The sequence below is a fragment of the Cydia amplana genome, chromosome 19 (genome assembly GCF_948474715.1).
Source record: "Cydia amplana chromosome 19, ilCydAmpl1.1, whole genome shotgun sequence".
In the NCBI taxonomy this organism is placed as follows: domain Eukaryota; kingdom Metazoa; phylum Arthropoda; class Insecta; order Lepidoptera; family Tortricidae; genus Cydia; species Cydia amplana.
In genome coordinates this window covers 11,954,932-11,979,210 of record NC_086087.1, presented here as the reverse complement: position 1 = coordinate 11,979,210, position 24,279 = coordinate 11,954,932, and the positions used below count along the sequence as shown (strand labels likewise).

General features: G+C 39.6%; 3 protein-coding genes across 3 annotated transcripts in view; 1 reads left to right on the top strand and 2 right to left on the bottom strand.

Annotated features, from left to right (window-relative positions):
* Positions 1–816: 816 nt before the first annotated feature.
* On the top strand, positions 817–4,774 carry LOC134656952 (farnesol dehydrogenase-like). Its single transcript, XM_063512514.1, has 6 exons — positions 817–969; positions 1,690–1,858; positions 2,456–2,597; positions 3,405–3,534; positions 4,106–4,249; positions 4,719–4,774. Exons 1-6 carry the CDS (start codon positions 832–834, stop codon positions 4,761–4,763), a joined length of 768 nt encoding a protein of 255 aa, XP_063368584.1. The 5' UTR covers positions 817–831; the 3' UTR covers positions 4,764–4,774.
* A 2,482-nt stretch (positions 4,775–7,256) lies between these two features.
* LOC134656897 (uncharacterized) lies at positions 7,257–14,097 on the bottom strand. The gene is made up of 9 exons (XM_063512445.1): positions 14,015–14,097; positions 13,313–13,425; positions 12,860–12,906; positions 11,891–12,130; positions 9,632–10,132; positions 9,273–9,338; positions 8,169–8,312; positions 7,919–7,978; positions 7,257–7,463 (listed from the first exon to the last, which is right to left on the bottom strand). Exons 2-9 carry the CDS (start codon positions 13,407–13,409, stop codon positions 7,323–7,325), a joined length of 1,296 nt encoding a protein of 431 aa, XP_063368515.1. The 5' UTR covers positions 13,410–13,425; positions 14,015–14,097; the 3' UTR covers positions 7,257–7,322.
* Positions 14,098–17,873: 3,776 nt separating this feature from the next.
* LOC134657173 (armadillo repeat-containing protein 2) overlaps positions 17,874–24,279 on the bottom strand; it is a 29,776-nt gene continuing 23,370 nt past the window's right edge. The window contains exons 19-22 of the mRNA XM_063512727.1: positions 23,608–23,687; positions 19,360–19,508; positions 18,515–18,682; positions 17,874–17,909 (exon numbers count right to left, since the gene is read on the bottom strand). Coding sequence (XP_063368797.1) covers positions 18,532–18,682; positions 19,360–19,508; positions 23,608–23,687 — 380 coding nt within the window. The 3' untranslated portion in view covers positions 17,874–17,909; positions 18,515–18,531. The remainder of the gene's footprint in view (positions 17,910–18,514; positions 18,683–19,359; positions 19,509–23,607; positions 23,688–24,279) is intronic.

Genomic DNA, 24,279 nt, shown 5'->3' with positions numbered 1-24,279 from the left:
TATCGAAGCGATAGCGATTGTCATCTTGGCTAGGCCGGCTGATACCTTAGTTTTTGCACAGTAATAATGGCTCTTAAATTAATAATGGGGGATCTTATGAGAGGGAGTATATGTTTGATATGAATGGCGAGGAAAATTCAAATGCAAAAGTAGTTTCTCTAGAAAAATGTTTACTCATATCGGGAAAAACATGATCAGACAGTGAACTCACTTCTTGAGGCATTGCATGGCCTGTTGTAGCTCCTAACCAAATCATTGAAATTAATGTGTGTGTGTGTGTGTGTGTGTGTGTGTGAGACTGGTTAAAAACTATTTTGAGGTAGGGACTTCGGCACATAGGTACAACATTAACATCTAATTGTCCACCCTGAGAACAAATTGGTTCCCTATTCACAATATTTAGCGATAATTACTTAGATTATTAGTTTTACGGTAACATGTAAGAAACTGCGCAAACATACTCGTACATGACACAATTTATTTGTAGAGCCATAACATACTTATTGTGCGGGATTCGTTTTGCGAGATAATTTTGCGGGTTTTTATCTTTTCACGCTAAAATACATATTACGTATTACGTAGACATAGATCGGTATACATTATTGGTAAAGTAACAAAAATACTAGGTATTCGTGCGCGATTAAAGACAACACAGACATCTCCGTCTCAGTGAAATAGGTATTTGACTTATCACAATATATTATATACCTACGCGAGTTTTTCTGTTCTCCAATTATTAGGTACAAATAATATGTTCAAATTACTTTAACTCTAGTTGGGATAGCCACGGACATATTGTGAAGAGCTTGTATAATTGTAGGAACTTGTATCATGGAGCGATGGATGGGACAGACCGCGGTAGTGACGGGAGCTGGGTCGGGAATCGGTGCTGCCACTGCCGCTGCTTTGGCCGAGACGTGTCTGAGGGTCGTCGCTGTCGACATAGCCCCAGAGAACGCTATCACCGATGTGAGTCTTCATTGATGAACTGGTGGATGGTGGGTTACATCGTGGTAGTGACGGGTACTCGGTCGAGGAATTGGTGTTGCTACTGCCGCTGCTTTGGCCGAGGCGGGTCTGAGGGTTGTCGCTGTCGACATACCTATCCCCAAAAAAGGTTTTCACCGATGTGAGTCTTCATTGATGAACTGGTAGTGAAGGGGTAACATGCGGTAGTTACTTTGACAGCTACTGCCGAGCTTGAATCAGCCGATTTATTTAATCGTATGGCAAGATTCGAGTTGCTTAAAATATTAGAAAGTAATAAAGAATTAAAGAACTATATAAAATGTCTTGATCCATAGCACTGCGTCTTCACTAGGAGCGAGCAAGTCTTCATGGTTGCCAATAAACTCTTTCTTAGGGCAGTCTACTGTTATGTGGTGGATAGTCTGCTTTGGAGCTCTGCAGTCACACTCTGGTCATAGATTATGTTGTCATTGTCAAGTAGCAGTACTGATAGTTCCGCTACTCGATGCTAGATGAATACATCTAATAAGAGACTGAAATTAATAGTCTTTTTGTTACCAAAACTGATGTATGGAGTGAGCAATCTATGTATTTTTTTCTGTATGCTCTGGTGAGTCTTGCCACCTCACAGCCCTGATCCCTAGTCGCTCTTATAATCAGCCGATAGATAGATTTTTTGAAATATTTATTATTAACATCTAACTGCCATTTATTTGATAGTACCTAAGTCCGCTGCTGAAGCCCGAGTTCCTGAAGAACGTAATCCCGAAGCAGGTGGACGTGACGGACCACAAGCGCCTCGAAGAGTTGTTTTGCTGGATTGACAAGTTCGGTGGTGTGAGCGTCCTCGTCAACTGTGCTGGGGTCATGTTCCCTGGCCAGGTCACTGGTGAGTGCCCAAACAATTAAGTAAAGCAACAAGGATGACTCACGCTAGACCGGGCCGTGCCCGGGCCGGGGCGTCCGACATGTTATTTTCTATGACGGCTGATCGTTGATCACGTGATACTTTCCATAGAAAACAAAGCTCCGGAAGCTCCGGCTCGGCCCCGACCCGGTCTAGCGTGAGTCAGCCTTTACTTGGACTATTCTAATTTCTGATAGGTACAATCACTTCCATTCTTATTTGATTTTCTCAAACTAAAGACCGAGTCGATATACAAATAACAAATGTAAGTACCATGAACGATTACGGTTTTTCGGAATGACGAAACTGTTGTGCAATCTAAACTGCATTTACTTCATGAAATAAAATACAAAATAAAAAACTTGATAAACTATACATAAAATAACGTAGGTAATTCTACGTGTCAAAAACTAGCAACTACCATCAGTATCAAAAACAATCGAGATTTCGATTACCGAACAACATCATGCTCAACGAGCTCACTTTCGACCTTGGTGAAACTATCATAAATTTGATGGAAGCCCTTTTTTGAAAGATGAAATAGAATGGATGAAAAAATTTTTTTCACACTGTTCACAGACGTGGGTAAAGACGTCGTGAGCGCGGAGAATCTGAGCCGAACGCTGGACGTGAACACCAAAGGGGTGATCCTGTGCTCCAAGTTCGCTGTCGCCTCCATGAAGAAGCGTAGCATCGATGGCCACATCGTCAACATTAACAGGTAACAATTACATAGGTACCTATTATTCTCATACTTATCTAGAGTTACACCAAGGTATTTACGTCATAATTTCAAAATAACACTTTTTCTGCGTGTGCTATCAAAATGCAGACTTATCTTGGTCTAACTCTACGCCTACCTACATATTTCACTATGGACAATATTTTGACTGAAAAAATGGATAATTTATAAAATAGGTACCTTTGCATACCTATGTAAAAAAGGGAAATTCACGAGGGTTATTTTATTTCAGCAGCTTCCTTGCGTTGGCACAACATTTTGCCCACATGCTTATTTTAACTGTTGTCGTTAAAACCTGTCCCATCTGCAATTGAAACCGTTTACATACCTATACATATCATACATAAGTATCAATTCAATATGAGTTTTTCCCGGGTCAAACAGATTACTGTGTTATCGTCTTTCCTGTAGACATACACAAGAGTTAAGGGCTATAAAGGTTAATTTTCTTATTTAACCCTTATCCACGTGAAAAGGTCCTCCTTGTATTTAGAGAACTATGATAAAATCATTACTTACATGCCCACAAGCTGTTAACTATTGCCCACAGGAGAGAAAACTAGTGTGTTAGCACTAACTGTACATTTTTCTCTCCTGTGGGCAATAGTTAACAGCTTGTGGGCATGTAAGTAATGATTTTATCATAGTTCTCTAAATAAAAGGAGGACCTTTTCACGTGGATAAGGGTTAAACAAGAAAATTAACCTTTATAGCCCTTAACTCTTGTGTATGTCTACAGGAAAGACGATAACACAGTAATCTGTTTGACCCCGGGGATATTTTCAGCTTAGCGGGCCATTACGTGCCTTTCAACTCGCATATGAACGTGTACTCGGCCTCTAAACACGCCATCACCGCTTTCAACGGCCTCCTTAGCCAAGAGCTGGCGGACTTCAACAGCAAGATCAAGCTTACGGTATGTATCATACTTTATGTCAAAAGGAGCACTAGGAATCTTATATTGACCGCCAGATCATCTCTATAGCACTAACACCATAATCTCTAAATAAGTCGCCCGGTCACGTCAAATTTTCTAGAGATGCAATATTAGCCACATGCTTTTGGCAACTATTGTTGCCAGCTGTCACCCTTATCTTTTATATTATTAGAGGTCGCTGAAAAATATCAATCATGTGACTGGATATAAAGGCTAGGCGTCTTAAGCGGTCGCTAGCTGGCCGGAGCGGGCGCACGCACGCGATTGCCATTGTAGGTTAAATCCGTCGCATGCATCCGCGCCAGATAGCACTGGCCGCGTAGCCAACGTGCCAATCGCTTACGCTCCGTAGCGATCGAAACGCAACTGTCACTGTCGCACTAATATGGAAGAACGATAGAGAGACACAAACCGATTCGATGGCGAAGCGATAGCGATTGTCCGCTTGGCTAGGCCGGCTGCTCATGCTATTTTTCGCTAACCCGCTCACTCGCTCCGTGCAACCGCGCCAGCTAGCGGACGCCCTAACCTAAACAATGACATGTTTCAGAGCATCTCACCGGGCAACACGATGACTGAGCTCGCAAGCAAGTCGCTCGATTATGTTAGTAAGGAATCTAATGACGTGGCGCTTCAAGCCAGCGACGTCGCCGGCGCCGTGCTGTATGCGCTCTCTACACCGCCTAACGTTAATGTACGGTACTATACTACATATATTAAGTATATCCACTTATTCATGAAACTTAGCAAACCTTTGTTAAATTTTGTCTCTCTTTCTAAAAACAAAAAGGTCAAAATGACAGAGAGGGACAAACGATTATCGACGGGTTAGAGTTGAATAAAGCCAATAGATTAAATAATAACACACTACTGATAAGTGCCACTTGCACCATGCACCATCCCACTAACCCGTGTTTAAGCGGTTAAACCGTTAACCCAGTGTCAAATTGTACTGGTAACCATGGTAACTCCAGGTTTAACTGGTTAACCCCGGGTTAGTGAACGGTGTATGTTGCTAAGGAACGATCTAAGGAAGTGGCGCTACAGCAAATACGGGTATGTCCTAAGATACAGGATTTAATCATTCGTATTTTCAAAAACGTAAACTTTCCCCAAGAACCTTTAGAAAACTACGTATTCCTAAACTTTATCCTTTCTTGCAGATCAACGAATTAATCATCACCTCGGTAGGAGAGAAGCGACTATAAGAAGACATCTTCTAAGTATAACTATTGAGTGAACTCTAATACCCACTAATAATGACACTAACTACAGCTACCAAAACTAACCGGCCTATGGCCTCAGTGAAGAGCGTGCGGCGTGGCGTCGAGCTACCAAGGGATTTGAACAGCGTGCAATACGCCGCTTGCAATGTTTGCATTTTTAAAGCCGTAACAGACTACCGCACCGCACCGCGACCTTGGTGCGGTCAAAATATCTTCTCGCTCTAACTTATAATTAAGTACCTTACACTATCGATACGTGCACCACGCGCGGTAGTCTGTTACTCTCTTTTAATATGGACGCCGCACCGCTGACTTTACGGCCTCATTCGCACGAGCGCTTTCCAACGCGCGTTAAAAAAGCGTTTGAATGACACAAATGGATATATACATGTGTATTTATTCACACGATGGCGTTGGCGATTTTTATCATGCGGCGTTGGATTTTCGACTTTAAGCCTTGGTCGTTAAATTGAATTTAGCGTGCAGACAGATCCAAGCGCTTTTTTAACGCGCCTTGAAAAAGCGCTCGTGTGATGGGGGATGGGGCACTACTGGTCGCCCCGCTCAAACGTCCACTCAGTGCTCACACTAATTAAACACAATTTTGGACACGTAATATATTAAACGAATATGGCACTTATGACTATTGAGTTATGGCGTTAGAAGAGCTGGATGAGCCGAGCGCGATGACGCTGGTGCCGAACTGCAGGATGGCACGGAGGATGTCCATCTTCAGGGTCCAGATGGGGGAGGAACCACTGGAAGACTGCTGCGGCTGCTGCGGCCTCTGTGGGGTGAAATGTAATTGAATTACATTAACCATTTCCAATGTCGAATAAGTACAGTCAACAGCAGAAGTTGCTAAGCGGGCGAGGTGTTCAAAATTACCTTGACGCCCTCTTATTCTCTTAACAATAAAGTCGCGTGAATATCATTTTGAACACCTCGCCCGCTTAGCAACTTCCGCTGCTGACTGTATTTGAACTACCGAAGTTTATCCGATTGCGGCGAATATTCCGATCATAATCTTGTATTACAGGCCCCTAGCAGCACTGTCCGTGTGTCTGTTAAGTGCCACTTGCACAGTCCCACTAACCTGGGGTTTAACGGTTAAACCTGGAGTTACCATGGCTACCAGTACAATTTGACACTGGGTGAACGGTTTATCCGATTAACCCCGGGTTAGTGGGATGGTGCAAGTGGCGCTACGAGAACATCTTTATACTTAATGAAATAGTTTTAGCTTTTGTCTCATAAATGTTGTTTAAAGTGTAATTCGCCGGTAATATATTACCTGAGGTTAGAGTCCGTTAAGTTAACTTATTTAACAGTTAACAAAGTAAGGGATTGTTATTATCAGAGATCGGACAAATTTGCGACATTGCTCGCAATAATGTGGACATGACTCCAAAGTTGATTAAATAATTAATCATTTAATTAATTTCTTACCTGAGGTTTAATTTTGATTCCTAATCAATAAAAAACACAAAGATTTCTTATAATGTAAATTTATTAAAGAAATTAATCAGTATGTTTTCCAAATTTTCTGTAGGTACTCATTTTTTTATATCAATAATATATTTAAGTGCTATTTATTGACGAGGGAACAAAATTAAATCACAAGTAAAAAATTAATTAAAATAATTAAATGATTAATTATTTAATCATTTTCGGAGTCTTGTCCAGATTATTGCGAGCAATGTCGCAAATTTGTCCGATCTCTGGTTATTATAAACGTCATATTTTCATATAAATTTGACGTAAACGATGACATTGCCACACTTTATCATTGAAAACGCCATGAAAAGTTATGTTGGTCCGACTCTACCTATCATGCTTTTGGATATCGAAATCTGGTCTTGGAAGGGGATTGGATATTTCCAAATGAAACAACGATGATACACGCAGTATTTTATTGACATTTAGATTTTTTTGTTATTACAAGCTTAATATTAACTATCACATTATTATAAATAAGAATAATTACAGTCTTATATTTTTTATCACTGTCATTCACTTTTGGGGCCCGTTTCTCAAAAACTTGTAACACGCGGATGTCACTTTTTGACAGCTGTTGTTAGAAAGGGACTTCCACTTGTATTACAAGTTACAAGCTTTTGAGAAACGGGCCCATGGACGTTGAATTGTATTATTGACGCCCGCTGCTAAGATATCAATAAAATTTTGAGACCTATCTTTTCGACATAGAAAAGACTTTTCGACATTTGTGTCAGAAAATTCTTGAGACATACCTATTTTGTATTCCGAAACATAGATGTAGGTACTTATTGAAATGAGAGGTCACAAAATTTACTTCTAAGATCTGTAAGAGATATCAACAATGTTATACTCTGTGCGGAAAGAGTCGTGAAATATATGGAACCCAATACATTCTACGACTCTTCTCTTTCCGCACAGACTCTATGCCATCCACCAGCAGACAACATGATGCGTTCATAAACTACATTGTTGGAATCAGGATGCTCCTACTGTCGCAGTCCAAGTTTTCGGAAATAATGACCCGTGACCGTCGAGACCAGATCACCATTTGGAGCTCCCAGCCGAGCTGGTTTTGGACATGTCTGCTGAGAGGCCCATGAGCAGGCTTGATAAGAACCCGGCGGAGTCCTTCGGGCCCTGCGGCTCCCCGCTCTCGTCTGAGGCGCCCTCGGGGGCCTCGCCCTGAAACATCTTACAGTTTAAACACAAGAGTAAAAGTGAGAAAGTAATATAGGTAGGTATCACCATCCCAATCCAGCGGATCTCGTTCTTGCAGGATCGCTAGCAGAAGACGGTGAGCTAGTTGTGTGAGTTAGGCCTCGCAGAGATTTAGGCCTCGGCAGAGATTTGAGCCTCGGCAGGGAAGACTCGAGGAAATTAGCTTTTTTTACTAGTTACATTTCGCCGTGAAGTCCCTGGTTTTTAAGACCATCAAGGCTTACTCACAACACTGCCGTGAGTATTAGGTTTGTATAATATTATTACCAAATCATTTATTGTACATAAACTATAGCCGGATATTAAATTGGTTTTTCTCAAAACCAGTCAAGTAGCAAGTAATGTGTCACGTCTTTGGTAATGTTCCATTTATAAAATGTTGCAAAACGGATTAATTAGGTTATTCCTAATTAACTTACCGCACTTGTTCCGCTAATTAGTTTAGATAAGAACTTTCCAAAGAATGCTCCGTTATTTTTCTGTAACAATAAATTTTAACAAATTAACTGATATGGTAAGAAAAGTAAAATATTAACAAGAAATACTTACATCAATGTGTCAAAATTCGTAAACGCCTTATTGCAAGTCTACGGGGCCCTTTAATCCCTTCATAGAGCGATTTTTACAAATGTATAGTATGAAACATAACATAATAGTAACAATACATACCGCGCCCCCTCCAGTGATAGTATCCAGAGACGTCAAAAGATACTGCCCTATTATAGTGCCCGGGTTCTCTTCACCCTCTGATAGCAGGCCCACGAACAGTCCTATCCCGGACGCTATGAGGCTGTTCACATCTATACCGTCACCCTGAAATAACACGACGTTTAAAGCAAAAATAATATATTCATTCATTGTAGAAGAGATGAAATGTACATTTTAAGTAATACTGGCGACCCGCCCCGGCTTCGCACGGGTTCAAAATTGTACATAAACCTTCCTCGTGAATTACTCTATCTATTAAAAAAACCGCATCAAAATCTGTTACGTAGTTTTAAAGATCTAAGCATACAGTAAAGGGACAGACTACAGACAGTGGGAAAGCGACTTTGTTTTATACTACATATGTAGTGATTCGTGAGTAACACAAACGGCACCAAGAATGATGCATATATGCCGGTTTCCATCCTTACTTGGTAGATATTCCACCAATTCGCACGAAGCGCTTTGCTTCCTCGTTTCTTATGCGCACTGTCAAGGAATGGAATTCCTTGCCGGCGTCTATATTTCCGAGCTCATATAACCCGGCAACCTTCAAATCAAGGGCGAACAGGCACCTTCTGGGCAGGCTCGCTCCATCGTAGACCACGTCTTCGCCTCGGCTAGTCTGTGGCCATGAGTAAGCCCATTTATAATATAAAAAAAAGAGAAAACCTTGAGTATTTTTGATATTTCACCGATTCCTGCAAAATTTCTACCACTTTATAATTTGCGCATTAAACGTTTAATGTCTTATTCGCTTTTATGTTTTTGACGTATTTAATGCAAGAGACTGCAATTGATTTCAACTAAATTAACAAATTAACACTATGTTTTTACTCCAGTTATTATTATAAATTGATGCAAAATTGTACTTATTATACTTATTTCACAGGATTTGTGATTTACGTCTCATTATTGGTGACACGTCGATTATAGGGGTGTTTACTATAAGTACTATAACAGAATCATAATTAATATCACGGGCTATAATTTGTATATGTTCGCGTTCGCGTGTCTACCTAATATATTATGGTATATATGAAAATAAAATATTTGGACATCACTTACACTGAGACTGACCACAATACCACTGATTGTCGCCAGTAAAGATCCCAGATCTGACTCGCCGTTATCCTGAAAACCAAAGAATAATCAGTATAATAATAAACAAATCAAAATATTAGTTTGCAAATCCAACTACGTAATCGACCTGTTTTTATTAATGTTATTATACATAATAACATTAATAAAAGCAGGTCGAATATCATATTCAATCAAGAAAGCCATGCTGAAAATAGCGCCACTGAATTAATTATCATTATATATAGACTAGTGTCTATAATGTTACAGGTCTATGCTAGATCTAGTAGACTAAAGGGTTAAGCCTTGGCGCGTAGTCAGAATTCGAAAATAAATGTTTTACTTACGCCGCTCGACCCAGCCAGTATTCCCAAAATACCGCCGCCTTGTCCATCCCCGCCTCCTGGCGGTTCATCGTCATCATAATCAGAATCGTTATCGCCATTACTATCACCTCCATTCCCATCTGACGCCGGCTTAGAATCCTCGTTTTGCTGAGACGCATTATTGTCCCCATTATCATCATCGTCATCATCCTCTAAACTTTCTCCAGCATCATTTTCGTCAGACTCGTTGCTTTCATCAGAATCATGTTCGTCAGATTTCTCCTGACTTTTTTTACGTTCATCTGACTCTTTCGTTTCTGATACATTGCTATCGCTGTTTGAACCGTTCTCATCGCTTTCTTGTCTTTGGAAAGGAGGTGGTCTCAAGTCGAACGTGTCGTCAATGTCAATTTCATTATCAAAGATTCCTTGTCTTCGTATTAATTTGTTTTGAGGTAGGAGCAGTGGTTGTGGGTAACGTCTTATATACTCTCGAAGTATACTGCGAAGTATTCTCTGAAACTGTTGAGTTTTTTTAGATCAAAGCTTGGAATATGGGTGTTACGACTGTTACGAGTATAATTAGCGGATGACATTGTGTGAAAAGCAAAGTGCAAAAATAACTTACCTTGTATTTAAAATAAAATCTTGCAAAGAATACACTGTGCAACACACGTGTAAATATTATACGTTTTAGGTATTTTATTAAAAGTTCTGAATAAGGCAATTATTTTTAAACCCTAAAAAGTTGAACACATATGACATAATTAAAAAAGCGGCCAAGTGCGAGTCGGACTCGCCCATGAAGGGTTCCGTATTTAGGCGATTTATGACGTATTAAAAAAAACTACTTGCTAGATCTCGTTCAAACCAATTTTCGGTGGAAGTTTACATGGTAATGTACATCATATATTTTTTTTAGTTTTATCATTCTCTTATTTTAGAAGTTAGGGGGGGGGGGGGGGGACACATTTTACCACTTTGGAAGTGTCTCTCGCGCAAACTATTCAGTTTAGAAAAAAATGATATTAGAAACCTCAATATCATTTTTGAAGACCTATCCATAGATACCCCACACGTATGGGTTTGATGAAAAAAAAATTTTTGAGTTTCAGTTCGAAGTATGGGGAACCCCAAAAATTTATTGTTTTTTTTCTATTTTTGTGTGAAAATCTTAATGCGGTTCACAGAATACATCTACTTACCAAGTTTCAACAGTACCTATAGTTCTTATAGTTTCGGAGAAAAGTGGCTGTGACATACGGACGGACAGACAGACGGACAGACAGACGGACAGACAGACAGACATGACGAATCTATAAGGGTTCCGTTTTTTGCCATTTGGCTACGGAACCCTAAAAATGAAAACCTTTTACAGAATGTAACAAAATGAGTGGTGGTCCATTTAAGGGTAACATCGTTATCGTATTCTGTTAGGATTTTTTTTTCTTAAAATATTTGTTCTACTTCTTTGTGCTCACCTTGTATGTTCAACTTTACAGACAGTTTATCGCCGACCGGATTGAGGGTTAATTTATATGGTTGTCCTCAAACTAAAGCTACAGATTGTGTAAAATCAGAAAATGCCAAGTTCATTGCAGCCATTGCAACAGAAGTGTCCGGCATGACCGAGACATTTTAGCTCAACCAAGCGAGACCAATGTCAACGGGAAGTGTAACAACGCTACATACGACATTTGAGTGCATCAGTGAAGGTGCAACACACAAATCGTACATTTACCCTAAACGTGTATCTATATAACCGTACAGATTATTTTAAAAGGGCTGGCATAATGAACTTGATTTTTACAAGCTGTCTAGGAAACTACACATTTGTATGCACCCTCTAGCCCCAACACATTAAAACTTGCCAAAAAAATGCAAGTTTAATTTGTCAAAATAGAATGGAATGGAAGAACTTTTTTATAGGCCTAGAGGGCCATGTCCAACATGCTAAATCTTATCTCGTGTTCCAATAGTTTTTTGAATTATTTTATTCTGTGACGAAAACTCCATTCTTTCATTTCCATTTCTTTAGTGCTTTCGTACGCTTTAATACAACAGATATATCGGAGCCGCCAGCCCACCAAGATGGTCACAAATATCTGAACACGCTTCTATTGTTATGAGTGTTCATATATTTTTGAGCACCTCGGCCGCTCCGATATATCTGATGGCGACTGTACCATCGTTCACACTGTCAATTGACAACTCGTAAACCTTAATATTGCAAACACATAATACCCCATCTATGGTCAATTTAGCGTTAGTGTTACTCACGTTAGCGCCTCCAGATGACGGGAACAGCCCATTCACCAAGTTCAACAAGCTGATGATGTTGCTCCCACCGCCGCCTGTCGACGAAGTCTGCATCTCGAGAGAATCATCATCATCGTCATCAAGCGAGTCTGCTGCTTGGAACTCTTTCCGTTTGCCTTCGTAGGTGTTCGTGACGGGCGGGAGGGATACCGCCGGGTCGATGGGCGCCACTGAACCCTCATCTACTGAGGTATCTGTGCTCTGGAAGGAAAATGTTTGGATTAAGGTAAATGTGAACAGATGTAGTATTAATTACAGAAGATTCCTTAAGCTTTTAGTGCAATAAAATTCTTATTAACAGCAATTCTAACAGAAATTCTGATTGCAAGGTCCGTATTATAATTATGCTACTCATCACTCTTTATCTATATCTGTATCTTCTGTACAGAAACGCGTAGGTACCTAATGCGCCCCCAAACAAATCAGTAGACTCTTCTTTTACTATTCTACATATATAAGTACATGGTATCAAGCCACATTTAGACGGAACAATAACTTGCATGCAATATTCGATACATTAATTGCTAACTACTGTATGGCTCCAGTCGATCGACCAAATACCGCAATGTAACAAAAATCGGATGCAAGTTATATTTACGGAACTAGACGACTAAAATGTCTAAATGGTGCTTTAGGTATTCATCTGATCATCTCTTTAGATCACTCAGTTTCTTTCACTTTGGCACAACTACAGGATCAGCACTCGACTCAAACATTTCTACATTTACCTATCTACATCTACTCACCATAAAGTCACTCCACCAGTTCTCCCCGTAATCAAATCACAAGCATTTTAAATGTATCCTCTCCTAAGTAATTGATACGTCCACAGGAACGCATATAGACCCCAAAAAATTCATCGCGAACACACAATCTATTGCTAATAGTCATTCTATTGATAACATAATATAGGTATTCTACATTACTCACCATCAAATCACTCCGCGAAGTTTCATCTGAATCCAGCTCATTGTCATGTCTTGGTACGACCACAGGAACGCACAAAGACCCCAAAAGACTCGCCGCGAACACACAATCTACAATGGATCAGCAATGGAATGGAATAAATTATCCATTGCTGATACTTATTCTATTGATAACATGACTAAGTATTCTACTTCTACTCACCATCAAATCACTCCGCGAAGTTTCATCTGAATCCAGCTCATTGTCATTGTATCCTCTCCTATGTCTTGTCACGTCCACAGGAACGCACAAAGACCCCAAAAGACTCGCCGTGAACACATAATCCATAATGGATCAGCAATGGAATGGGGTGGAATGGATTATCCTGTACTTATTCTATTGATAACATGACTATTCTACTTCTACTCACCATCAAATCACTCCGCGAAGTTTCATCTGAATCCAGGTCATTGTCATTGTATCCTCTCCTATGTCTTGGCACGTCCACAGGAACGCATAAAGCGTTCCCCAGAAGACTCAACGCGAACACACAAGCAAGTCGACCTCTCGCCATTGCTAACACTGCAGAACTAACGACAACACACTCATTAATTTAGTAAAATTAGCCTGCATTTGAAACTGGAATCTGGTAAGAATCTTCCATGCAATTACGGGACGGGTATTTTAAATTGTGTTACAACAGCGCGTAAGTGAAAGGCCTAGAATATTATTGTTTGAGTCATCCCAGATTAAAAGTAGGTACTTATGCAAAATAAGACTGTAATTAACTTATTACGAACGAATTATTCCATTGTTTAATGACTTATTTTCTTATATTTATTTGCAATGTGGAATCTTCTTATTTTAAATGCGAAATAGAGCTTTTTAGTGTCAGTACAACAAGCCGCACGTAGTTTGTTTGTTCCATTGTAACGAGTTATTTTTTTTAAAGGTCGTCCACTTTACTCTCAAGAGACGAAATATATCGAAATAGGTACCCAACCCTCTTAACCATTGCCTAATCAAATCAATCATATGCGTCATTAAAAGGTGGTAATTTTGAATAATGTAATTGATCACATAGATAATTGTGAATTAGGAGCTTTTTTGGATGATGATGATGATCGATGGAAAAAATGGTTACCAAAGACTACAATTTTTTTAAATCTGTAAACTAACCTGTGTGACTAGATGCGGTGCTGGCGGATTGTCCGCGATGATTGGTCCAGGCGACGGTGCATGGAATATCTTATAATGATTCTTAGTTCCTGCGGAGGCTACAGGGTGCTCTTCGGATGATATGCGACATTTCGAAGTGAAAAAAAAAATCCATTTGCCAGTGACCGTTTTGGGGTAGGTATTCCATGAGCTGTCCAGTACAAACGCATTTTATATCGTATATTTATCATCTGCATTTTTCGGCGTTTCAAATTCGATGATTATTTTACTGAGCATTTTTACATCCATTATGATAGAAAAAACTCATATACCTGCAAATCTTCAAAAAATTTGCGCTTCTACGGGACAACGGTAGACAATTTCGTGAAATGCGCCTTTAGAACCGCAACATTAAAAAGTAATATATAATAAGTAATAATTAAAAAAAAAATATTTTTGAGGTGTATAAGTACTGAGACAGATGTATTTTCTGGTGAAAGAAAAGTCCAGTCAGCGATAAAAGCTTGTAAGAATGAAATTTTATAATGATATAGGTATTATGATGGTGCTATGCAGTGCCGGCCCGAGCCCTTGATCAGGGTAGAGCGAAATCGAGTTTTGGCGTTGAAGTTTTCAAGCGTATTTTACACCCCCCCCCCCCTCCCCTCCCTCGCCACACTCGCGTCTTTTAAAACTTTTTTTAGCGGCCGCTCCACTCGCTCTACCCTAGATCCGGCCCTGGTGCTATGTACCTACGGTATTCGCCGATTGCTCAGTAAACATCAGCCTGTAGAGGGGGCGTGATGGCTAGAAGGCCTGAGTTGCGGCACTCGAGTTGCCAAACCAACGCGTCGCCGTTCCGCACATTATCGCGCTTCCTCGCGGTCACTTCCCGAGGTATGGTGCGTTTCCATCGTACACCGTCATAAAACAATGTGGATTTATTCATTTAAAAAACCTTAAAATATTACCGAACAACTTTTAAATTTTTGCCCCTTAAATTTAAGTCCTTCAACGTAACGGTACGTAACTACATATTTTAAAGTTAATTTTATTTATCCATTAGCATTAGTTATTTTTTTAATAATTTATTATAAGTAGTTTTTAATATCTTTAAGTAGGTAAGTATAACATTTATTTTCTTAATGATTTTTTAGTTATAGGATATTTTTAATAAAAAAAATATGTAGTTGCCAATCTTTTTTTTTCATTTTCATACTGTATTATGCTGCGTACAGCATCAACCAGACTTATGCAAATTCCGGAGCAGAATGCACATTTTATGCACCTACCGTAAACCTTTTGGACGCCAATGACTGATATATCCGCACCGTAGTTTCAACGCCAAAGACCGAAGAATCGGTCACAGACCACAGAGCAACATCGACCTACGGACATATACATAAAGTTCAACTTCAGTTTTGACACTTCAATGATGTGGCGTCTGAGTGTCAGCTTTTGTGTTTGACACGGCGTGGAAAAGGTTAATGTTCAGATATTTTTGTTCAAATCCGATAGTTAACTTTAATATGAAGTGCGGCAAATGTTCGTCTACCACTATCCGGATTGTGTAATGGACACACGACCCCACGTGAATGCGACAGCCGAGGCGGTATCGGTATTATTTACATGGTGTACCTGGTCGTTATGGCCCACACTTATACTTACTACTATATAATATTAAGAAACGTAAGCGGGATGTTTAAATTAAATGCTTAATGTCAGCGTTTAAAACACCATTGTCGGTTTAGCATGAATATTATATTATATTGATGCTTTATTGTTTTTTTATGAGGCTAATAATTAAACCTTTTAATAAGATAAAAAGGCACAAGGGGGTTTGAAATTATGCAAACTTGAACCCCCTGAAATTTATATTCCCTCTGCCTTATAAAAGGTTTTTAAAAAGTTGCTTCGCGAAAGTCGACCGATAACAGTTTTGTAATCAGACCGAATACGTCTACTACTATAATATCGGAAAACAGGAGGAAGGAGGTGTTAAAATAAAGTCAAGTTTTCAAATATCTCTACAAGCCAAAGTTCCAAAAACATTTACACGCCTCTAAGACACTGACAATAAGATCGAAAAATATATTTTTGGAACGTTGGCTTGTAAAGAAGTTTGTCAACTCGACCTTACCTACCTAAATTATTTTTTTACACCGATTCCATGTCACAGATACCTGTATAAGAAATAGAAACGTATACCTGTTTCAATACCTTTATTTCAATACTTTATTTACTAATTCGATACCTATTTAATAATTATTTATACCTAAGTAGGTAATAAAACATAATCGGACGGATTTCCCTTTGATACATGTAGGTAAATAACTACAAATCTATATTAACTCACATTTATAGACGGGTCTAACGCGAAATTTATTCAGTTACCTTTATATACCGACGTTTCGACACAGGTTTCACTGGTCATGGTCGCGGCCAACTAAAGTCTCAGCAAAATGTCAAAACAGAGATTTGTGCAACTACCCGACGAAAAGTGTATGAAAAAGTTTGGGGTAGACATCACATTTTCAAACCACCCACTACACATAATGTTAATTATTGTCAATAGTCCGACACGCAACACTCACAATATCCACGCACACGTCCGAAGATAGATCCTTTGGCTTTAACTTCTGTATCACTGGTTCCCAAGTTGGCGATAAGTTGAATCCATCCTCCCTATTAAAATTCCTGGGGTGTTTCTTGATTTCAATTGCTTCTCGCACAACTCGAGGATAATAATGGCGTTCAGTGGAGACAACTTTTGGTCTATGCAACTCAATCCAGTGATTTGTGCCAGATGTAAGAAGATGTTCGGCGATTGCGGATTTGTGTACTTGGCGATTCTTAACTGCCGCTATGTGCTCTTTCACCCTCTCTTGCACGCTACGTTTAGTTTGTCCAATGTACACACTTCCGCAGCTACAGTCTATTTTGTAAACGCCCGGATTTTGGTACGGAATGACATCTACCCCAAACTTTTTCATACACTTTTCGTCGGGTAGTTGCACAAATCTCTGTTTTGACATTTTGCTGAGACTTTAGTTGGCCGCGACCATGACCAGTGAAACCTGTGTCGAAACGTCGGTATATAAAGGTAATTGAATAAATTTCGCGTTAGACCCGTCTATAAATGTGAGTTAATATGTGTTCAAAACGCGAAGGTTTTAAATATTATATTACAAATCTATAGTTTCTATTTACAAATATTTACTACGAGTAGACGAGTAAATTACAATAGATAATAAAAAAATATAATTACAACGTTTATCTACAGTTTACGCTGACGGTATTAGTATTTAAAATAGCATAGGTAACTAGTTTGGTACTGACACTATTAAACAATTCTAGTAAGCAGTAATTTTACGATATGGACAATTAATTGATTAAAATTACGAGGAAGTAGTTACAGTGAGTAATTTAGCGATTAAAATTTACGTGATTGGTTAAATATAAAAATAATATTTTGCACCAATGATAAGGAAAATATCGCAAATAGTTATCAGACCTTAAGGATATTTTCGGATATTATCACCACTACAACATGTTTTACTCATTTTCTTTCATCTAATTTTCTAATCGTTTACAAGTCTTGCAATTTCGATGTACATTTTAAAATTGTAAAGGTATCTACCTAGCCACTTTCTAGTATTCCTAGATATTCGTATATATAAACTGAACTTTTCTCCAGAAACTTCCTGCCTCGCACAGCTAAACTGTGAAAAGTGTGAAAAGTGTGAAATGAACTGTCGCCTGCGAATTTCCGGGCTGTTACGACCTTCAAGAAAAGTGTGTACTCTCATCTTAAACTATCTAATCCCTCTGGTGTTCCGTGTGTCTACAGGTGACAATAGTTGCTAATCATCAGGCGATTCGTCTGTTCTTTTGCCTATATCATAAAAAATGCCATCTGCGTTATAAGGAGCGTGCATGAACTGCAGATAGCAGCACAGAAACCCCCTATTCATTGGCGCGAAGCATCAGGTCAAGTCCATTTTTAGATTTAAGCCACTAGATGGCAGAACCTACTATGCGAAATAGAGCCAGCGTGAAGTGTAGGGGCAGCACCTTGCTTAGGAGCGTGAATTGTTTTCGCTTTCTATTCCAATCGCTCACGTTCCGTAGCGATCGAAGCGCAACTGTCATGCACTGTGTCGCACTAATATGGAAGAGTAGGTAATAAAGATGTCGGCGGCCGATCGTAAGATCAGGCATATCGTGAAATTCCTAGGCATATCGTGAAACGTGAAAATCTTTGACCCGTTCCCTGAATCGACGGAGCCCCGCTACGCGGGGCTCCTATTTCTGGGCAGTTTGCCCTTCGGGAATCTAAAGCAACCTAACGAACCTATCCCACCTATATATTGGTTTAATGTCACTATCGTCAAAACATTACACAGGAACATTACGATCGGCCGCCGACAGAGAGACACAAAGCGCTTCGTTGTCGAAGCGATAGCGATTGTCAGCTTGGCTAGGCCGGCAGGTCACAAGATGACAGACCCTCCAATGCACGATCTCTATCGGTTGTACTAGTCGGTGCCAACGGACGCGTCAGACCGCGGTGGTTTGAGTTTCTCCAGCAGTGGGATGGCAACGCCCACGAGCTCTTCCCAGGCCGCCAATCGCCGGCACGGCCCGCACTCGCACCCGTCTTCTACCAGCATGTCCCCTTCTTCAAACCTGCAAGTCGATTTAGAGGGTAAATTCATCAAGTAACTGTAAAAAGACATCTCGAAAAATAGTTTTGCGGATAGAGAAAACGATGCGGTTTAAAAAAAAACGTAGTGGACCGACCTCTGATAGTTGTTTTTGACACAGAATTTATTCCGTATACCTGTTATTACCTATATACCTATGGCCAAAGAGAATAGAGTGAATAGAGAGTTACTGTCATGGCAAATTATGTAGCCCCAGTACATTTACTGCCATCTTTTGACAAAAGATTAAAACTGTTAGAACGCCATTTGAATTTGACCCTTATTCTTTCACTGATACCTATGTGTTTATTTCTTAAATTTTGAAATTAACGCTATCTAGTATCTACCCGAGTGTAGGCAGGCGTGGCTCACTCCGCGATTTCGTCGCTTTGCTACAGGTAGCTAAAAGTACATCCGTTCCGCCCCAATTTTGGGGAAAGCCATAAGCCGCGCGTGGCGCTGTCGCCACCTAGCGGCCATATCTGTGCTGATCGTAACAGACGCGTTTTGTTAGAGAGTGAGTCTTCTGTACTTAGTACTATTATTTATTCTGTGGTGTAGGCCAAAGATTATGGCGCCAACGCTCGAAAAGATTGTACTAGACCTTTGGCCTATACAGCGGTGAAATCGTATTGCTATTGAATAGATATATGTACTAACCCAAGATCTTCGCCCGACAGCGCATGGTCGCTATTCTCCTCCGAGCAGCCCTCGAGATGCAACTCGTGTTCGACGCTGTGCGCCTTGACGACCGTCGGCCGCTGGAACTCCTTGTTTGAATAGTTGTTGTTGTCGAGCTCGAACTTCACCTGGAATTAATTGTATTGTGTTTGGAGCGAGGAACAATACATTATGTTTTATATAACACTAACGACCCGCCCCGCCTTCGCACGGGTTAACAAATTATACATAAACCTTCCCCTTGAATCACTCTATCTATTAAAAAAACTGTATAAAATCCGTTGCGTAGTTTTAAATATCTAGAAGCATACATAGGAACACACAGCGGGAAGCGACTTTGTTTTATACCTACTATGTAGTGGAAGGTTTGTTTATTTAGTTCTGCGTTCTGCATAATAGCCTAGGTTTTTACATTAGGTACATATATAGCTATGTTCGGAACGAAGTTATATAGGGGGATTATATTTATGTAAAGGTGTTCTCGAGTGGTTAGAGTAGGTACTAGATATGAGCGCCGCGCCGGCGCGCCGCCGCCGCCGACAAAATTTTCGCGCCGCCGCCGCCGACGCTGCGCTATCGGCGTGGCATCGGCGTGACCTTGGTAGTTACTACTACTTTCAGAATCAGATAATATATTTTTAATCGAGTTTAGATCATTAACGGCGCCGCTTTCAATAGTTTATAGGCATTCTAAAGGTATTTTAGGCCCATATAATTCAAAAATATCGAAGGAAAATGCAAACTTATCTGTCTAGTAACCGCGCTACTAGTCTTGGGGAAACTAAATGATTTAATATCAATTTTAACATCAATATGCTTGTAATAAACATACTGATTTCCTTCCATTTTTATTGTGGAAAGTTCCACATTACAATTTATAGATTGTATATGAACTAGACATATGTCAATCACAATGAAAAAATTAACTGTGATCAACTCTGGCTAACGTGAGACTCGAACCCACATCTTTGGATTACCGATCCAATGCATAACTAATTTTGCCAGCTAACCATCCGTCATTTACCGCGAATTTTACCATTGCAAGCACGGTTAAACGTCTTTAAAAGGTATAAAATGGGGTTAATTTTGAGATATTAAGCGTTTCCACGTCCAAATGTCCGGCCGTTGGCTACGCACGGAAGGGCGTCGGAATCGGGTCTCAATTAAACTTGGCCACTGTTCAAATTTCAAGCTTTGCTCTCTCGCAGCTCAATCTTTGGCCTTGCATCGCTCGCATGGAATTAAGCCGCTATCTGAACCTGCAAGTTTTTGGCCCTGTTTGGAGCTCAACTTTCGGCCCGTTTTAAAACGCTTGAGCATTGGTCCTTATCCGATCTTAGCTCCATTGCAGCTTGGCCTTTGGCGTCGCACGAATGCGCCCGCAGGAAAGCTCCAGATCTTAAACATTTTCTTTGGACTGTCGACAAGACGTTTCCCTGATACAGTCAATCCGCAATTTTTAACTTAGCACAAAAGATAAGGGCCTCGCTAAGATATTCCGGCCAGAGCCTCGTCCAGATTAAGACCCCCTCTGATGCCGCGCGATACCGCTTATCCACAGTTAGAGATGGGTAAATACTACTACTACCCGGGTAAATACCCGAGAGCGGGTATTTACCCGGTATATACCCGATATTTACCTTCCCGCGGGTAAATACGCGGGTATTTTCGTTTTTCTTCTAAATTTGATGTGTTTAATGGTATGTGAGTATAAATAAGATTAATTTAGAGACAGACCAAAGAAAGTCTGCAGCGCTAGATTAAAAGTAGTTTTTAAAAATCAGTATGCGACAACACCACAGAAAATGGATTAAATAGTCTTGATACTTGTGAAATTTCTACCATATTTACCGTCTATGAAAAAATTAAGCTGTATGCACAGCTTAATTTTTATGGTAAAATAAATTTCATTCCAACAATAGATGTCACTGTTAATATGTAGACATATACTAATATTGATAAATAATATTGGGAGAATGTGACATTTGGCTTCATCAAAATTAATAAGCTTTTGTAATATCCGCGACGGCGGGAAATAGGTACAGAGGGCCTACCGCGAACACCGAAGTTCTCAATATGCGAGTATCTTTCTCTTTTACTCCCATTAAGGCGTAATTAGATTGACAGAGAAATTGCCCGCAATTTGCGAACTGAAGTTTTCGGAAAAACGAAATAAACCATTAAAACAATAAACATATATTAAAAATTAATTTTAGCTTTAACTAGTAGGTACCCATGCCGTGAGCATAAGCATGGAGGTTGTGGGTTCGAGCTCAAAACCCGGCTAGTACCAATGAGTTTCTCGAAATGTTAGAGGAAGTTCATAAGTATGCCTATACCTATTAGGTGTGTTTAATTTGCTGTGAAACCTTAGTCTAAACCAATATTATATTATCTAAGTAGGTACATATGGTGAAGTATTAAGATGTTTCATTCCACTTACCCGTCATCAACTCCAAATTTTGTAAACATTGTCGTTTTTCAGCTTGAATCGCCTCGTGCTGACTTTTTACAAGTGTAAAATTATTCGTCATGCGGAAAAGTAACTCCCGCACGCCGGTTTTGTAAGGTTTCACCATGTTTATTCCGTTCATCACAAAACACAATGAATATTTAAACGATTTTGACAAACACATACCATAGTGCATGACGTTTACTGACTGCTTAAAAAACATTGCCATATGTAGTTTTTTAATTCGATGTCAAATTATTGCGCTGCAGACTTTCTTTGGTTTGTCTCTAAGTAATTTTTTATAATGTACATAAAATGTATGTTCAAACTAATTACGGAAAGGTTGCTATGAGGTGAAGTTCGATTTTAACATATAAGTCAAATTATGAATATCGCGTAAAATCATTCCCTGACTTCCGGAAATGTTTTATAACGCTTTTAATATACATTAGAAAGAAAGATGAAAATAAAGACTACTTATGAATGATAAGAAAAAAAATTGTGCAGTGTCACAACTTGTGAAGCTCATAAGTCAAATACAGTTAGTTTTAGGACAAAAATGTATATAACCTTTTTTGTAGGAAATTCTGTGTACTTTAGTTTGTACATACAACACTTTTCGATATTAATGACAGATTCCAAGAAATATGAAAAAGTTCACTTTTACCCCCCCTCCCCCCAACCACACCCCCCGCCGACTGAAGTTCGAATGTGTATTATCAATGTATAAGTATGATAATTTACTAAAATCTAAAAAAAATACTCTTTTATGACGGTCTTTTTTAAATATTTATCAAAAGTGTACTAAAAAATCCTTAGTTACAACTGCAGGTTACACTAAACCTTTTCATTTTAAATGACACACATTAATTACAACCATTAACTCGGTTTATATCTCCACTTTAACACAACTCGACATGTGCAATAAGAAATGAATCTACCCGTCCATTTGGGTAGATACGGGTAAATACCGGGTAGATGGGTATTTACCGGGTATTTACCTGGGTGGGTAAATTGGGTAAATACCCACGACCCATCTCTATCCACAGTTTATACGATATCAATTTTTTTCAATAAATTATCCTTGAATATAAAAAATGCATTTAATTCATAACTTTCTTACAGTAAAAACATGTTTTTTCGGTAAAATTTTGGTTTGAATACTTTTTCATTAATCGAAGGTGTTTCAAGGCCACGCCGCCGATTCGCCGCCGCCGCCGACCAATTTAGACCGGCGCGCCGCCGCCGGCTAAATGCCTATCGGCGCTCATATCTAGTAGGTACAGAATTAATCTGTATAATTACTGCAACACATTAACCCTTTAACCGCCAGAGTCTGATATATAAGACATTACATATCCAGCTCATTTCGCCACAGTCTGATAAATAAGACAAAGATCTGATTTGGTTTTTACAGCACATTTATAACTCCCGTAACTATGCCAACCTTACTCTGCGTGGTACAATTACTGTCGGTGGCGACACGAGCACGCTCGATCAAAAATTGCTGGCGGTTAAAAGGTTAATTGTATTTTGTTGTACAGTCGAGTTCACAAGCAGACTTACAACTCTTACAAGCCAACGTTCTAAAAATACGTGCAAAATTAATTTTAGGAACGTTGTCGGCTTGTAAAGATTTTTGTGAACTCGAACGTACCTCGGCATCGGGGAACATTGCGCCTTTTTTGGTGGTGCATATGGTTGGCCAGATTATAAAAAGGGTGTGTTCTTCTGGTTGGTCAGTAATAATGTAGGTACAACTAGTAGATACTAACGTGATGTTTTATTTCCGGATCGCTGGCGCGCCGCTCGCCCGCAGCGGGCGCCTCACACGCGGCGAACACGGATTCGTCGTCTGAAAGCATCACATCATAAGGGTTAGGTGCGGGAATGTTTTACACTAGCCTATAAATAGGTAAAAACTGTAAAAACTCGTGTTTTGTTTCAATTAGAGAATGCTCCCGGTATAATGCTACAATGGTTGATTTTGTACGGAGAGAATCGGGAATTCCTGGTTCTTGGAGGTACCGTTTTTGTATTTTAAGTATAGAAAACCGGTACCAGGAGCACGCTCTACTAAAACATCCCTTCCTTGTTTTATGTTGACTGTCAATTAGTTTTGATTTTATGATTCGTTAAAAAAAAAGCGGCCAAGTGCGAGTCGGACTCGCCCATGAAGGGTTCCGTATTTAGGCGATTTATGACGTGTAAAAAAAAAACTACCTACTAGATCTCGTTCAAACCAATTTTCGGTGGAAGTTTACATGGTAATGTACATCATATATTTTTTTTAGTTTTATCATTCTCTTATCTTAGAAGTTACAGGGGGGGGACACACATTTTACCACTTTGGAAGTGTCTCTCGCGCAAACTATTCAGTTTAGAAAAAAATGATATTAGAAACCTCAATATCATTTTTGAAGACCTATCCATAGATACCCCACACG